Source organism: Acipenser ruthenus, chromosome 1, assembly GCF_902713425.1.
Source record: "Acipenser ruthenus chromosome 1, fAciRut3.2 maternal haplotype, whole genome shotgun sequence".
Classification (NCBI taxonomy): domain Eukaryota; kingdom Metazoa; phylum Chordata; class Actinopteri; order Acipenseriformes; family Acipenseridae; genus Acipenser; species Acipenser ruthenus.
Genome location: NC_081189.1, coordinates 2,893,836 through 2,909,097, shown reverse-complemented (window position 1 = coordinate 2,909,097; position 15,262 = coordinate 2,893,836). Strand labels below are relative to the sequence as shown.

The window sequence follows — 15,262 nt, the reverse complement described above, 5'->3', positions numbered from 1 at the left end:
TCTACCAGCAGTGGTATTGGGGAAATTACAGTTGGTTTGAGGTCCCAAAAACAATAAAACAATAAATACAGTTCCAAAGTGCACACACGTGCCTTTCACCAAGATGGACGACTTCCGGTTCCGTCCTTCCATCGAGGTGGCCCATCCCTGTGAAGGCGTACCACCAACCTTGCTTAGCGCCCTCCCAGGTCGGGAGGTATATTTACAGTTTGGATTCATTCTCTCCCGTTCACGTGGCCACATTACTGTATATAATTTCATATATGGCTGAATGCAATGTAAGGTTGTAAAGTTATGCCATGCTATTTCTAACTCCTCTATTTGCAGTCCCAGTTATTATTTCCATTATTGCTGTTATCATTTCAGAATCGACACAAAAGTGACAGCCAGGTCAACAACCGGCAGGTTAAGGTCCTCATGGATGGACAGTAAGTGCAGTTTATTCTACCACCCGGAGAGTGCTATTGTAAGGTACTGTCCTTATCTGTCGAGTGCATTTATAATGTTACTGCTGATTTCAGCGTGTTAAGAGACACAGTATCCTCATGCTGTCCAACCCTCCTAATGACCTTCATATCCTCAAACGAGGCATCAATGGAAACCATAACAATGTAACAATTCTTATAAATCATTAGAAAACTCTGTACTGTACTGTAGTCACTATGGCAATATAGACAGTGTAGTTTTTAGTCTGTTTGCAAAGTTTTGGGAAATCTTACTGGAGAGATTTTGAAAACAGTCACTGTACAGAAATGTTGTTTATTTTCTTCATTCACAGTTAATGGTAGAATTATTCCTTTTTTTAATTCAGGTTTTCACCCTTAAAGCTTATAACCCCTCTACTTTCTTGGGGTTTTATTGCGACCTTGTACTGGTATGCTGTGAATAACTGTGTCACACTGCCATCTAGAGGTATCTCTGTACAACTGATAGTATTGTAGTAACGATACATGTGACTGCAAATAGAATCCCTAACATAACTTCTGTAATATACAATAGATGCATCTCCCTGAGCAGGTCAGCATCAGTTACAAACAGCAGATCTGGCTGATTTTGACATTGGACCTTTGAAATAGTAGGTGCTTGATTGGCAGCTGCTTCTGTATCAGATACTTCACAAGTGACTGATATTTAATGTGGAAAAGTCTCAAAAGTGACAGGCAAGACTTAAGATTTCCAAGCCAAACTTTTGCAATGGAAACATTTTCCCTCAGAATAATTTTACCGTCTTGCAGGACGTTGAGTTAGTGGGGCCCTGTCTGTCCATAGTGGCAATTCACCCTATTGAAAGTCTTTATTTTCTTTCTTTACAGGCTGAAAAGTGAAAAATGGAGGAACGTTCAAGTGGGTGATATAATCAAATTGGAAAATAACCAGTTTGTTACAGTAAGTTGGCTCTGTGATTAAGGAAGGGCTGCAGTGTGGAAGGTTGAGGTGTGGAGTGGGTTAGACTGAAGTGTGAAAGATAGTCAGTGGGTTTGAGTTGCTCAGTTAGTGTGCTCAAGCTGCTGTGAAAGCTGGTTGTATAGATGATTTAGTAGCTCAGCGGTTAGAGCAGGGAAGTTCAATGTGGAATGCATTAGTATGTAACATGGTAGCCAAAATAGCACTGAAAGAGAAAGATAAAGTGATATTTCTCTGTTTATTCCATTTCAGGCAGATTTGCTATTGCTATCTAGTAGTGAACCACTAAGCTTGGTGTACATAGAGACTGCTGAGTTGGATGGGTGAGTCATTAGGGATCTCATTGAAAAAATGGGAACCCTTATATGGTTATTGTGTCCATATGTCTGTTTGTCTGTCTGTATGACTCAGACTATCTGAGTGAACACAATAACTGTCTTGATTTTGCAGCAAACTTCACTAAACTTTTATCATATGTGCCTAGCCTCCTATAGCCTTTTTGGATTTAATTGGTCTGTGATCTGATTTAGATTTTTTAATGAATATTTTAACCCTGCACCTGCAGTCTTTCACTTTTCTACCGTAAGCAGCCCAAAAGCATTACATGATCGCTTTCCACTCTATCTGCCTAATGCGCATGCACAAAATATACTTGAAAGAGCGGTCAGGAGTTATTCAAGTTACGTAGGGGTCTACAGTAAACCTTGCTGTTTATTATACAGGCAATACCTGCAAATGACTACGTCTCAAAGTAAAAAGCCAGGGGAAGATAGTAAACAACCATTTCATTGTCATTCCCAAAATGTAAAACCAAAATAACATGCATTCATATCATATCACTGTCGTCAACCTTAGCATTTCGTTCTTGACAATGCGATGTGAACAACAATTGCCTGACTTGTTGTTATGATCATATTTGAAACAATGTAAATACATTATTCATGGTTCTGAAGGTAAAGTGAAACTCATCATTCGTTTGCTAAAAAAACAAACATTTAATAATGAAAGCGACGTGTATCTATGCTGGGTTCCAATGCAAAGTTTTAGAAAGAGCCGCTCCCAGAAAATGAAGTACCAGTGTAGAAGCGGAGGAGAGCATTGCGCCCTGTTCATGCTGACAGGGATTTCAGGTCCGTCGCTAACAGTTAAATTGACTGAATGCAATTCTCACAAACATTCGTGGTTGTATGCTCTTGATTCTTCAAAATATATTATTATTCTTTATACAGCAGATATCTGTATGTTGTAATTTGAATTACTGTTTTGTTACAATATATTTGTCACATTGATGGTAAATGGTATGTGTTAACCGTTTTCAAAGTTATAATTGTTCTGCGTACTATTGGTGTGCATACACATTTAAACAACACATTTCTTTTGGCAATTAGGTAGCGTCTTTATATGATTCATATTAAAATTCGCACATAGCTCATGCCTTGGAATATAATGCTTGTACATTTAAAGTGGAACATACTGTAGATTGAATCGCTGTTCTATCAAGTACAGTGTCCAGCATGACTTGTTAAGCATTACTAAATTTAAATGATGCAGTTCTCTTCTGTCTGTCACACTCTACGCGGTGAACCCAATAACTGCCTTGATTCTGCATCCAATCTTCACAAACGTTTATTTTGTTATACAGTCTTATCCACCTATACAGGGTTCTGTTTCATTTGACTATAATCTTTCACTTACTGTGCACTTCTCACATGATTATGAGTACCCTCTGCATGCACCTGCACTGCTTTTATTTATATCACAGTGTATGCTGTGTATTAAAATATAGTGATGAAATCAATACAATGAGAGATTTAAAATGTATACAAGCATCTGCTGGTAGTTGGCACTAAGATGCAAATGAGAACACTGCTATTCGTTCTTAAAAGTGTTAGTGAATGCTTCCTCTTCAAGTAATGATGTGGCAATTCGATGTTGGTAGGGATCCCACTTTACTGTCTTTCGTTTTCCTCATGTAAGTCTAACCACTATGCAGTACATATAGATATCATCATGTAATACACGGAAATAGTATTCATTTGAATCTGATTGTGCATACAAAATTGCAAAATAGTATTAGCATGGTAAATATGTAGTAAATGTAGACAGTAGTATACATTTACTGTGCTCTAGCTTTAATGGTGATTTGCTGTCACCATTTTAAACCTCTGTAATAATTTCCAGACATCACACAGCCATCATGGCTAAACATCATAGAGTTGCTTTTATAACTTGTGTTGTCTGTGACTGAAATAATTATTTTACATTAACCGTAAACATGCTGTGTGGAAATGGATCATCACAGGGATGCTCCTCGTTTAGATCATAACGTTTCTAGTAATCTTGTTTTTTGAAATGGTAGAGAAACTAACCTGAAGGTGAAGCAGAGCCTGACAGTTTCAGGAGATATGGGAGATGACATTGAGACACTTGCTGCTTTTAATGGTGAGTCTATTGTACATTTCTGCAAAATCAAATGTAACACTTTCACTGCATATAGCAGAGTCTGCTTGATACAATGGGCTTACTCCATGTGCAAATCTATACCATGTTAGTGCAAATGATCTCTGAAAGACATTCCCCAAACCCACAGATTCTGATGCTATTAGTATATTTTCTTTGCTACAGGGCACTTAAAAAGTGGCTGTAATCTTTTAAAAGTAGGGATTTCTTCCATGGATATTTGATAGTGTTCCGGTTTGAATGGCTACTAGCCACTTCTCAAAATTGTACTTTTCTATATCTCGTTCAGTGCTATTGATGGCTAGCCACTTTCTCTGCTTGATGTGAATGTAGGTCATGTAGACTACATCTTAGGAACCAGCTATTGGGGAAACTATCCATGGGCATTTGTCATATTATGTACTTGCTTTGGATATTCAGTGGGTTGTGGAAGCCTCTTTTTCATTGTACTCTAAAGGGGTATTGATATCCTTAGTGGGGGGATATGTACAGGATGTTGCAATGTTACTGACATGCCTTGTCTCGCAGGTGAGGTCAGATGCGAGCCTCCCAACAACCGCCTGGATAAGTTTACAGGGACTTTGATGTTCAAGGAGCAGAAGTATTCACTGGACAACGACAAAATCCTGTTGAGGGGCTGCACTCTGAGGAACACAGAGTGGTGCTTCGGGCTAGTCATCTTCGCAGGTGAGATTCTACCCCAGGGAAAACAGGGACTAAACATTGTGTGAGGTTCCTAACCTGCAGTAATGTTAGTAGAATAATACTTCACTGGATAAGGAGTGCAGACATTTGGGAAAAGGCCTCGGCTTATTTACATGACACATTCTGTTACCCATCCTCCCATTTGGTTACACAAGTAACAGATAGTCAGATGCAGCAGCGCACTGTATAGTACAGTGCATTTACAGAGTTTGCCTTCTGATATTTAGGGTGAGCTGTGACATACATTCAGACAGTATATTTATTTTTTATAAGGTTCCATAATTATTACTGCATAAACAACAGCAGTGTGCTTTACTCAATGTGCATCCTACTCCACTCACTATAATCACGCACCCACAATGCACTCCTCCATTGGGGGGTGGGGTTAGACGTCAGTCCCAAATGAGCTACAATATACTGTATAGAAAGGATAATCACGGCTTACAGAAGAGTACCTAATATCTTTTTCTCAGGGCTGATTATTTTCCTTTACACATGTCTTTTGACAAATGTTGTGAAGAACATGGTTTGTTCTTGCTTGAGTATTCTTTCAACATTTACTAATATCTTGAATGTAAAATGAAACCTTACCAAACAGCTTCAGAGTGAGAGTCTAACACTCAAAGGTAAAATCTTACTGGTTGTTTTATGTAGGTCCGGAGACTAAATTAATGCAGAACTGTGGCAAAACGACCTTCAAACGGACCAGCATTGATCGACTAATGAATGTTCTTGTGTTGTGGGTGAGTCTGATAAGTCCAAACTTTGAATACCTTTTCCCAAATGTTCACTCTGTTAGTGAAATGGAAGTGTTTTCTAATGTCCTGATTTTCCAATGTTAGTTAAGGGGTTTATAAAGTTTCAGATTGTAAACGTGTATTGTAATTTCCATGCCTCTCTTTGCTTTACCCAGTCTTATCTGTAATCTGATAAACTTTAGATTTTTTAATGAATATTTTAACCTTGCATTTTTAACTGACATCTTCCTGTTATTTAAATGTTCTATTTAACGGTATTATTATGATAACTTACTCTAATTTTGTTAACCGCAAACGTTAAGTCTAAATGTAATGTATTAACTTACATAAATATCGCTTGTGGTCTTATTTACAAATTTAAAAATATTTGGTACTTAATGGTAAGTTTACCCAGGTTGACTTTTTCAGCTGTCTTTTAGACATTAAAGTACAGCAAAGACACACTGCCTCAAGCTGTTCTTGAATGAAACTGGAGCCACAGAGTGTAACTTGTTCTGCTGTTGGTTTGCACCTCTAGATTTTTGGGTTTCTGGCTCTCATGTGTATTATTCTGGCCATCGGCAATGGGATTTGGGAGTATCAGAAAGGATTTTATTTCCAAGTGTTCCTGCCCTGGCCAGAGAGTGTCCCGAACTCTGCTTTCTCTGCGTTCCTCACCTTCTGGTCCTACGTCATCATCCTCAACACAGTGGTGCCCATATCACTTTATGTCAGGTACGTTTCTGTGATTGTACGTTTACCAAAGTAATCATCAAAAAAGTGTTTGTTGCAAACAAAATTATTCCATAAGTATTCCTTGCTATGCACATCCATGCATCACATCGTTTTGAAAGAATCATTTATAGTAAGCAGGTATTTTTATGTCTTGCACTTCCTTGGTCATTTTACCTGGATAGCTAAACTGTCCCCATTCCTTCAAGGTGTTCTTTCCTGTTATTACCCAATCAGTTGCTTTCCCTATTGACACATGCTTTTTAGCCAGTTAGATGCTTTACTTTGTTGTGCCTCAATTGTAACTTGTTTTGGCCATTTTTGTACGATGGAAAAGTTTTGGTCAAATGGAGGTTGTATTATATGTGTCGCTTTAATAGTATCCTGGGAGATGCAACAGTTAGATACATAAATAAAAACATCATCACATGTTTGCTGTGTGTGTGTGTGTTGGCAGCGTGGAGATTATCCGGTTAGGGAACAGCTTCTACATCGACTGGGACAGGAAGATGTACTACCCGCGCAGTGACACGCCCGCTGAGGCGCGCACTACCACCCTTAACGAGGAGCTTGGACAGATCAAGTACATCTTCTCAGACAAGACCGGCACCCTCACACAGAACATCATGACCTTCAACATGTGCTCCATCAACGGGAAGTCCTACGGTAGGTGCAGCCACCTCGCCCCCACACAGGCTGTCTCTACCACATGTACGTGTCTAATTGCTCCGTGGCTGCCTCTTATCATGCTGAAAGTGTGTTTCTCGCTCACTCTTGGTTGTGTCAGGCCCAGGAGAGAATATTAACGTATTTAGTCTGTTTATATAGAATGTGTTGTTGTTGTTAAACGTTTAAAATGTTTTGACATACTGAGATCTATATGTGTAGTTGCTACATGACTTATACATTTAATACAATGCACCTGTCTCCAGCCTTCTGGGTGTCTTTGCGTCCCATTCTTTCTCAGTGAATCTGTTTCTGCCACTGTTGCTCATGCTGCCATTCTCCTTCTTGCCTCTCTCTCAGTGAGGCTACCATGCGTACGCATTTTAGTAACTCTCTTCACAGTAAATATACATAGAAATGTTTTGACTGCGACAGGTCCACAAAGAAATACAACCAAGGGACTGACTGTCTTATATAAAACAGATAACTTCAGTGGTACTAAAAAGAAAACGCTATAATATTATGATTTCTCTTCTACTGCTGCAGGTGAGGTGTTGGATTTTGCTGGGCAAAGAATGGAAATCACCGAGGTAGGATGTGCAGTTCAACCAATGAGGCAATTAAGAAGGGCAGAATAGTCTTTATTAACATTTAAATACTACATTCCAGACTGGAAATTACAATTCGTCTGGTGTCACAGACTCTGACTAGCACTAACCAAAGATAAGGTAAAGTAGCTCAAGCATAGTGCTTAGTTCATGTATGAACCCCCAAGTGTACAGATAGAGTACAGATAGATGTAATTGTGTCTGCCAACACACTACAGCTTAATTAACTTATCACTATTTAATCATATCCTGATGTAACTTTCACTATTATCTGCTGTATTATTGAATTGTGGTTTGTCACACTTGAAAAAAAAAAAAATTATTGTATTTCTTGCTCTTATTGTATGACTTGTATTGTAACACTTGAATGTATTTGTATTTGCTTGCGATTGTAAGTCGCCCTGGATAAGGGCGTCTGCTAAGAAATAAATAATAATAATAATAATAATAATAATAATAATAATAATAATAATAATAATAATAATAATAATATATTCTGTACAGTATGTTGATTTTGATTTGTTTGTAGACTGAGATTTGTCCACTGAGATGCAGACATTCACAGGGACAAAATACATCCTACCTGTAATATGACATTGCCTATGATCCCTGACATATGGGACACACTGTATATGTTCTGGGTACCATGTTCTCGTTTGTTGTTTTTTGCAGAGGACTCCCAAGGTAGATTTCTCCTTCAACCGGCTGGCAGACCCCAAGTTTGTGTTCCATGACCACAGCCTGGTGGAGGCAGTGAAGCTGGAAATCCTGGAGGTGCACGCATTCTTCCGGCTGCTCTCTCTCTGCCACACCGTCATGCCTGAGGAGAAGGAGGAAGGTGAGTAGCCAATCTTTTTTTCCTACATCTCTTCCCTTGCAATTCAGCTGCACAGAACATTTGATTTAAAAAAATGCAATGTCAAAAACTACCTAAGAATTGGAAGACTATATATTTTGAAATAATTGATAGTGTCAAATTATTATTATTATTATTATTATTATTATTATTATTATTATTATTATTATTATTATGATAATAATACTACTAATAAAAAAACAAAAAAACATGCTTTCTTCTCTTTACGCAGTTTCATAGGGCAGCCTACACTTACATTACAATGCAATTACATTCCATGCAACATGCCCAGTTATTATATAGTGCACATCCTAAAGGAAATTAGATTTTAATAAAACACCCACGCCTCTCCTGCCTTTAGAACTCAGAACCTGACCAGGTTGTCAACTTCCTCACCACATCATCTGTGCTGCAATTCTAGGGAAAAAAGCAAATACAAGGTCAGACAGGGAAGTCCTGAATACACCTTTTTCCTTGTGAGTGTACTGTATTGACAGAACTGAATGATCAGAAGATATTTAATTTAATATAGTTAGTTGAACAAAACTTAATCATTGATCTTTTCACTTTCAGTAGAACTTAAAACAACAAAAAGACATCCCCTACATCCTCTCTTTTGATCCGTGTCCCTTTGTGTTTCTCTGACCATAATGACACCCAAACCTTCTGGTTCAATCAATGCTGGAGAGACTGTGTTACCGGGTGGCAGCATCACGCGTTTTAAACAAGCTAATCAGAGATTCCTTCATGAACACAATTGTCATGGCAAAAAGGGAACACTTGTCATCTATCCTGCCTCCCCCTGGTCTTCATCCCCACTGGCTGCTGTGCCTGAGTGATTTATTTCCTGCTCTTTCCCTGTTCAGGTGAGCTGCTGTACCAGGCTCAGTCTCCAGACGAGGGCGCTCTCGTCACAGCTGCCCGTAACTTCGGCTTTGTGTTCCGCTCGCGCACCCCGGAGTCCATCACCGTGGTGGAGATGGGAGAGACGAAGACCTACGAGCTGCTCGCCATCCTCGACTTCAACAACGTCAGGAAGAGGATGTCTGTCATCGGTAACTCGCCCTACCACTCTACCAGCGTCCATTCATACAAAGCATGTACTGACAATAGCTTCCCCATTACCACTTGCCAAACTGAGACGTTTCAGCTGGTTGTGAAATCATTTTTTCTGTTGTTATATGTTATGAAGTATTGCTTTTTAAATCAGTTTTAATAAATCATTTTACCGACATAAAGAGTTAGGGAACAGCCACCTTATTTCCTACTGTAGTGTACTGAATGATGTATAATGTAAGGTGTTCCAGGAAAGCATGTTAAACTCTAACTGGACTTTGATATTGCATGTGCTTATATCTGGGAATTATGACCTCAAAAGAATACTTTTTATTCCTTTGTTTTAAATCTAAGTGCGCTGCCCTGAAGGGAAACTGTCCCTGTACTGCAAGGGAGCCGACACCATTATATATGAGAGACTTCATCCTGCCTGCAAAACGCTAAAGGACGTCACCACTGAGCACCTTGACGTGAGTGGATGGGGTGGCCCTGTAAACTCATGCATTATGTTAATCCAGCTATTAATCAATGTAGTTATCCTGTTCCACTGAGGATACATCATATTTTTAGAGAAATGCAGTACATTGCTGGCAGCATAGAATTAAAAAAAATAAAATAAAGCAGAGTAGATACAATATTTAAACCAGTAAGTGTGGGCAGTAAGCTAGCTATGAGTTGAAAGCCATATTGATGGAGAGAATGTGATATTTTGTTAGATATTCACAGAAATAAAGTGAAGAAATGTGCTTACAGACATCTAAAGGAAAATAGTTAATTTTACCCTTAAGTTATAAGATGTTTTAGAAGGCAAACATACCAGGCAGTTAGATAAATAAGTATAGTAATGTAACACATTTGATATTTTAATTTAATGCATATGAGGCAAACTGTGGTAACCTGCTGTAAATGCATAACCATGGGGAAATTTGAGAAATTTGCATACCATGCCACACACCACCACTTATCTTTATCACAGTTGTTAGTTGTGTTATTTGGTATTTAAAAAAAATAGTATAAGAATTGTTGCGCCATAATTAAAATCTCATCCTACAGTAGGTTGCAAGGTTGTTTTTTTTTTAACTGTGTTACTTTCAGAATGTCTTATTAGAGTTATTTTTGTCTCTGTTATGAAGAAAGTGCTTGTGAGGCATTCATGAATTCTAAACTGAGCGTGTGCACAAGGACTCCCCCCTGTCATAGTGACTCATCTATACCCTGGGTGGCCTTTTGTTAAGACGAGGAGATGTGTAGTTGTTCACAAACACTGCCGTTTCTCCTTAGCCTTTGTGAGAGTGCCTGCAGGGGTACCAGTTAGGGCCTATTCTAATGCTACAGTGTATAACCCTCCTCTCGTTTGTGGCAGGGCTAGAATTAGCTGGGAAAGACTTTACCTGGGGTTGAAAATGTCATACTCATGCAAACAGTTTAGGTACAATACAAGTGATGCAGTAAAAAAACAAACTGATAAATAAGTGAAGGTATTACTGTTATAAAAGTCCACAGTACATTTGCAAAGTAATTTTGCCGTGTTCTCATGATTTTCCCTTGGTTATGCATTTACCGTAGTTTACCATGGTTTGCCATGTTTATTACTATACCTCTCTGGTGATTTTAATGCTTACCTCTGCTTTACCATGCTTTCACCATGCTGTATTACACTTTGCTGTGCTTTTACTATGGTAAACTTTTATATATAGGTATAAATAAGAATAACCTGTACTGTATACCAGATGCCAATCTTTGAACCCCCTTGGCCTGTGTGAAGTGGAGGCATAACATGGCTGGGTGTCCCTGTGATTGTTGCGCAGGAGTTTGCTGGGGAAGGCCTGCGCACTCTGGTCCTGGCCTATAAGGACTTGGAGGAAGGGTATTTTGAGGACTGGAGGGCCCGTCACCACGCAGCCAGCACAGCACTGGAGGAAAGGGAAGAGAAACTGGATGAGCTCTACGAGGAGATCGAGAAGAACCTACAGGTAGCAGATACATTCATAGAGTGGGGTGCCCAACATGAAACACAGGAGCAAATCTATCCCCCAGGGGAGTTTGAATAGGCCCCTACAAAGCGTTCCTGTGCTTCTCATATATGTACGGTTTTGCCAGGCCCCCACTTGCGTCATGGAACTTGAAATAGCAGGGGGAGGTCTGAAGCCAAGTAACACAGCTCAGATCCCACAAGTTGAGTAGTTTATTGTTGTGTGGTGTAAGCTATATCTTGTGTGTATTTTGTTGTCTGGCTAGCAGCGATAATTTCCCTACATTTTTCACATTAGAATTTTATAGGTAAAATTGACACCTCTGCTAAAGAGCCAAATTGAACTGTAATAGTGTGCTTGTTTATGGGAAAATGGCCTATTTGTACAAAAAGGCAGGGAGGTACCTCCAAAAGAAGCACTAGATCATTCCTACCCTGGCACTTGGATCACTTTACCAACAAAAAATAACTATATATGCAGTATGCAACATTTTCATAGAGTTGAGCAAAATGTACTAGCACTTGGATGAGGGTTTCTCAAGTGTCTAAATATCCATGGGCCAAATCCGATAAATCCAACCACAGCTTACAAATGAGTTTCCTTCAGCAGTGTACCCTGACGATATGACCTCTAAATCACTGCATGCAGCCTTGTTTTAAAAGTATACTGTACAAGCTGAGCATGTGCGTGCTTTTCAGTTACTAGGTGCCACAGCAATAGAAGACAAGCTGCAGGATGGAGTGCCTCAGACGATTGAACAGCTGGCTAAAGCTGACATTAAGATGTGGGTGCTCACAGGAGATAAACAAGGTACCGCCACCTGCTCCCTCTTGAGTGACACAGGAAACGTACTGCAGTGAGAAGGCATTCCAGGAATCTTAATTGGCTGCATAGTAATGAGTTACAGCAGGGTCTAGACTTGAATGAATAGGACATTATTCCTACAGTAACTGACATACAGGGCCCTTTATTTTCATTTTGTACTGATTTTCAGTAAAATCTACATGTGATTTCTTAACATGTAAATGTCTTTTTTATTTTATCTTATGATTTGAAAGTTTAAAGTTATAGAAGATGTTGATTCATGGTACATTTCACATTTACAGTAGATACAAGCCAAGTATTATTATAACAAAAAAATATTTATAATAAAATAATGCACAGCTTCAGGACAGATTACAGTAAAAAAAAAAAAAACATAAAAACATTTGAGCATCATACTGTGCATTTTCATTTGATTATATCATTATTAATATCTCATTATAACAACTTAAATGCTTTAACCTCATCTGTTAAGCAGTATTGGTTGAATACTTATATTTACCTACCAATTACTTTTCAAGATATATAATCTTTTCATTTCTAACAGAGACTGCTGTGAACATCGGCTATGCGTGCAACATGCTGCGAGAGGAGATGAACGAGGTGTTTATCATCTCCGCAAACACAGCTGAGGACGTGAGAGAGGAACTGAGGTGCGTCAAACCACGATTCTGTTATTTATAACTGACATTTACTTTGGGTAGCATGCATGCTTGTTTCCAATATGGGTAGGGGGCAGGGTGCACTTGTTTCTGGGGTCCATACTCACCCCAGTCTCTGATTCATTCAATAAATGTGCCTTCTGATAATACAGCATACAAAGAATAACTTCATGGTGACCCAGATTCAAATCTTTTCAGATTTTTTATTTTTTTTTATTAAGGCAATTGGTGTTAATGCTCTTTTTTTCTAATAATACTCCATTACTCTTTATACTAGAAATGCACGGAATAAAATCAAACCAGAAACCATTGAAGCTGAGCCGATCTTTGAAGTGAAGCAGCCCAAAAATAAGTCAGCGGTGCTGCCTGAAGACACTGTGGAAGGGGAATATGGCCTTGTCATCAACGGACATAGCTTGGTATGGAAATGTGGAGAGAACTGCATTTGGGCAATAGTGCTGAATGTACTGTAGAGATACTAAAAGAAACTTCAGTTCAATGACAAATGTTTCAACTAGTCTGCCTTGCCGGGCAATTAGTTATTGATCAATATTATCTCTCATCCAAAGAAAAAATAAAAACAGCCTATCGCTTACTGCTTCCAACTCTTAACACTACTATTGGCAGGGTGGTAAAAGCCTACATCAAAAAGGCCTGTAAAACAGCAAACAAAATAGAATCTCCTCCATTTCTGAGAGCTGGATTTGCTCGTTCTCACATGTCCTGGAGGTCACCAGCAGTGTCCCATAGTGCATTCTTGCTTGTGTCTTCTCCCTGTCAGGCATACGGTCTAGAGAAGAGCATGGAGGTGGAGTTCCTCAGGACCGCCTGCATGTGTAAAACTGTCATCTGCTGCCGAGTGACACCACTGCAGAAAGCCCAGGTGGTGCAGCTGGTCAAGAAGTACAAGAAAGCCATCACTCTGGCCATCGGGGACGGAGCCAACGACGTCAGCATGATCAAAGGCAAGAGGGCCACTGTCAGCATGGATGGCATGCGAGAAAGTTGCCAAATATACATAAAAGCTTTTTGGATTTTTAACCCAGATTTTTTTAAATGCTGTTAGCAGATGCATCTATCTGTGATGTCTTATCTGTCAAAAGTCACTATTTTATTACTTCTTGTTGTTGGAGCTGTGGTTGATGGCAGACAGTGTGTTGTCATTTTAGTGTTTTATGGGTTTATGCTGGAGTTCAGTCTTCTTGGCCAGGTACCCTATGTAAAAGTAGATTGAATTTTATATATTATGAAGTTTAATGGTTGTAATGTTTTCATCCACATAGAATGGTTTGGATTACATTGTGTATTATTATGTAGCATGGGAAAGAGTAACTCTGTTGTTTGTCTCCATGGTTCTGTGTGTCTGTCTTCCCTGCCTATCTCTGTGGCCGTGTTCCCAGCTGCCCACATTGGGGTGGGAATCAGTGGACAGGAGGGGATGCAGGCTGTCCTCTCCAGCGATTTCTCCTTTGCCCAGTTCCGGTACCTGCAGCGCCTCCTGCTGGTCCATGGCAGGTGGTCCTACATCCGCATGTGCAAGTTCCTCAACTACTTTTTCTACAAGAACTTCACCTTCACCCTGGTGCATTTCTGGTATGGCTTCTTCTGTGGATTCTCTGCACAGGTATGTATCACATACTGTGGTATACACACACAATCAATTGATCTAAGTGGTGGAGGGTTAAATACTGCCAGTGTGTGTTGCATTTAAATAGGACCCACCCTGGCATCTTACTCTACATATTTGTATAAACCCAAAAGGGCCCTAAATTTATATTATTTATATAAACAGTGGTGGGTATTTAGATCTTAGACGATTGTTAGAGGATAGGAGACACATGTTGCTGATACTAAATCATTGGGAGCCTTTAGGATCTGACTTGACTACATTTTTAAATCAATCAGCTAGGGTACTAGGACTCCTTTTCTTATGTTCTTATTGGCCGCTTTTCAGCTCAATTGAACAGACCCCAAACACTCTTGCTTTCCCAATGAATTTATCTTGACGTCAGAAGTCAAATTACGTTTTCAAAATACACATGTTTTGCTTGGAGTTTCTGTGACTTTTTGTAAACCTGAGTGTGTTTTTCTTACAGACTGTGTATGACGAATGGTATATCACCCTCTACAACCTGGTTTATACCTCACTGCCTGTGCTGGGGATGAGCCTTTTTGATCAGGTACACACTACTGTACTGCTTAAATGTTATAGACTACTTTAAATCTTATTTGTATTTGGCTGTACATGTGCATGGGTAAAAAAATACCTTTTAATAGATACATATTAGTACCATTAGGACCACACTTGCACATTGTTTTTATAGGGTTGAAACAACTTGGCTGCAGGGGCTACATTCTCATTTAGGTCTCCTGCTGGGATTGCTGCAGACCTTAAAATAGTTTCTGCAGGAATCCATGGTACTCCAGAGTTCATGGGCGTGAGCATGCATTAATCCTAGAGTGGTAAAGTGGTAGATAAAGCAGTGGTGAGTCACACCCTTCAGATCAGTTTAGGGCCAGGAACAAGCATTTTTTTTTTTTTAATTTGGACCGATGTAGCTAATGGTTACATAGAAAAGTA

At 39.3% G+C, this 15,262-nt stretch overlaps 1 protein-coding gene across 5 annotated transcripts in view; it reads left to right on the top strand.

The window, feature by feature from the left end:
• The window catches only part of LOC117404119 (phospholipid-transporting ATPase ID-like), a 46,477-nt gene that overhangs the window by 25,633 nt on the left and 5,582 nt on the right, over positions 1–15,262 (top strand). For all 5 annotated transcript variants that reach the window (XM_059029818.1, XM_059029718.1, XM_059029673.1 and 2 more), the window contains 19 exons: positions 367–428; positions 1,314–1,386; positions 1,657–1,727; positions 3,764–3,846; positions 4,393–4,551; positions 5,224–5,312; positions 5,845–6,041; positions 6,496–6,704; positions 7,251–7,294; positions 7,985–8,150; positions 9,035–9,223; positions 9,579–9,694; positions 11,033–11,197; positions 11,896–12,007; positions 12,567–12,672; positions 12,959–13,100; positions 13,463–13,646; positions 14,082–14,305; positions 14,778–14,861. In XM_059029818.1, the coding sequence (XP_058885801.1) occupies positions 367–428; positions 1,314–1,386; positions 1,657–1,727; positions 3,764–3,846; positions 4,393–4,551; positions 5,224–5,312; positions 5,845–6,041; positions 6,496–6,704; positions 7,251–7,294; positions 7,985–8,150; positions 9,035–9,223; positions 9,579–9,694; positions 11,033–11,197; positions 11,896–12,007; positions 12,567–12,672; positions 12,959–13,100; positions 13,463–13,646; positions 14,082–14,305; positions 14,778–14,861 (2,475 nt within the window). The remainder of the gene's footprint in view (positions 1–366; positions 429–1,313; positions 1,387–1,656; positions 1,728–3,763; positions 3,847–4,392; positions 4,552–5,223; positions 5,313–5,844; positions 6,042–6,495; positions 6,705–7,250; positions 7,295–7,984; positions 8,151–9,034; positions 9,224–9,578; positions 9,695–11,032; positions 11,198–11,895; positions 12,008–12,566; positions 12,673–12,958; positions 13,101–13,462; positions 13,647–14,081; positions 14,306–14,777; positions 14,862–15,262) is intronic.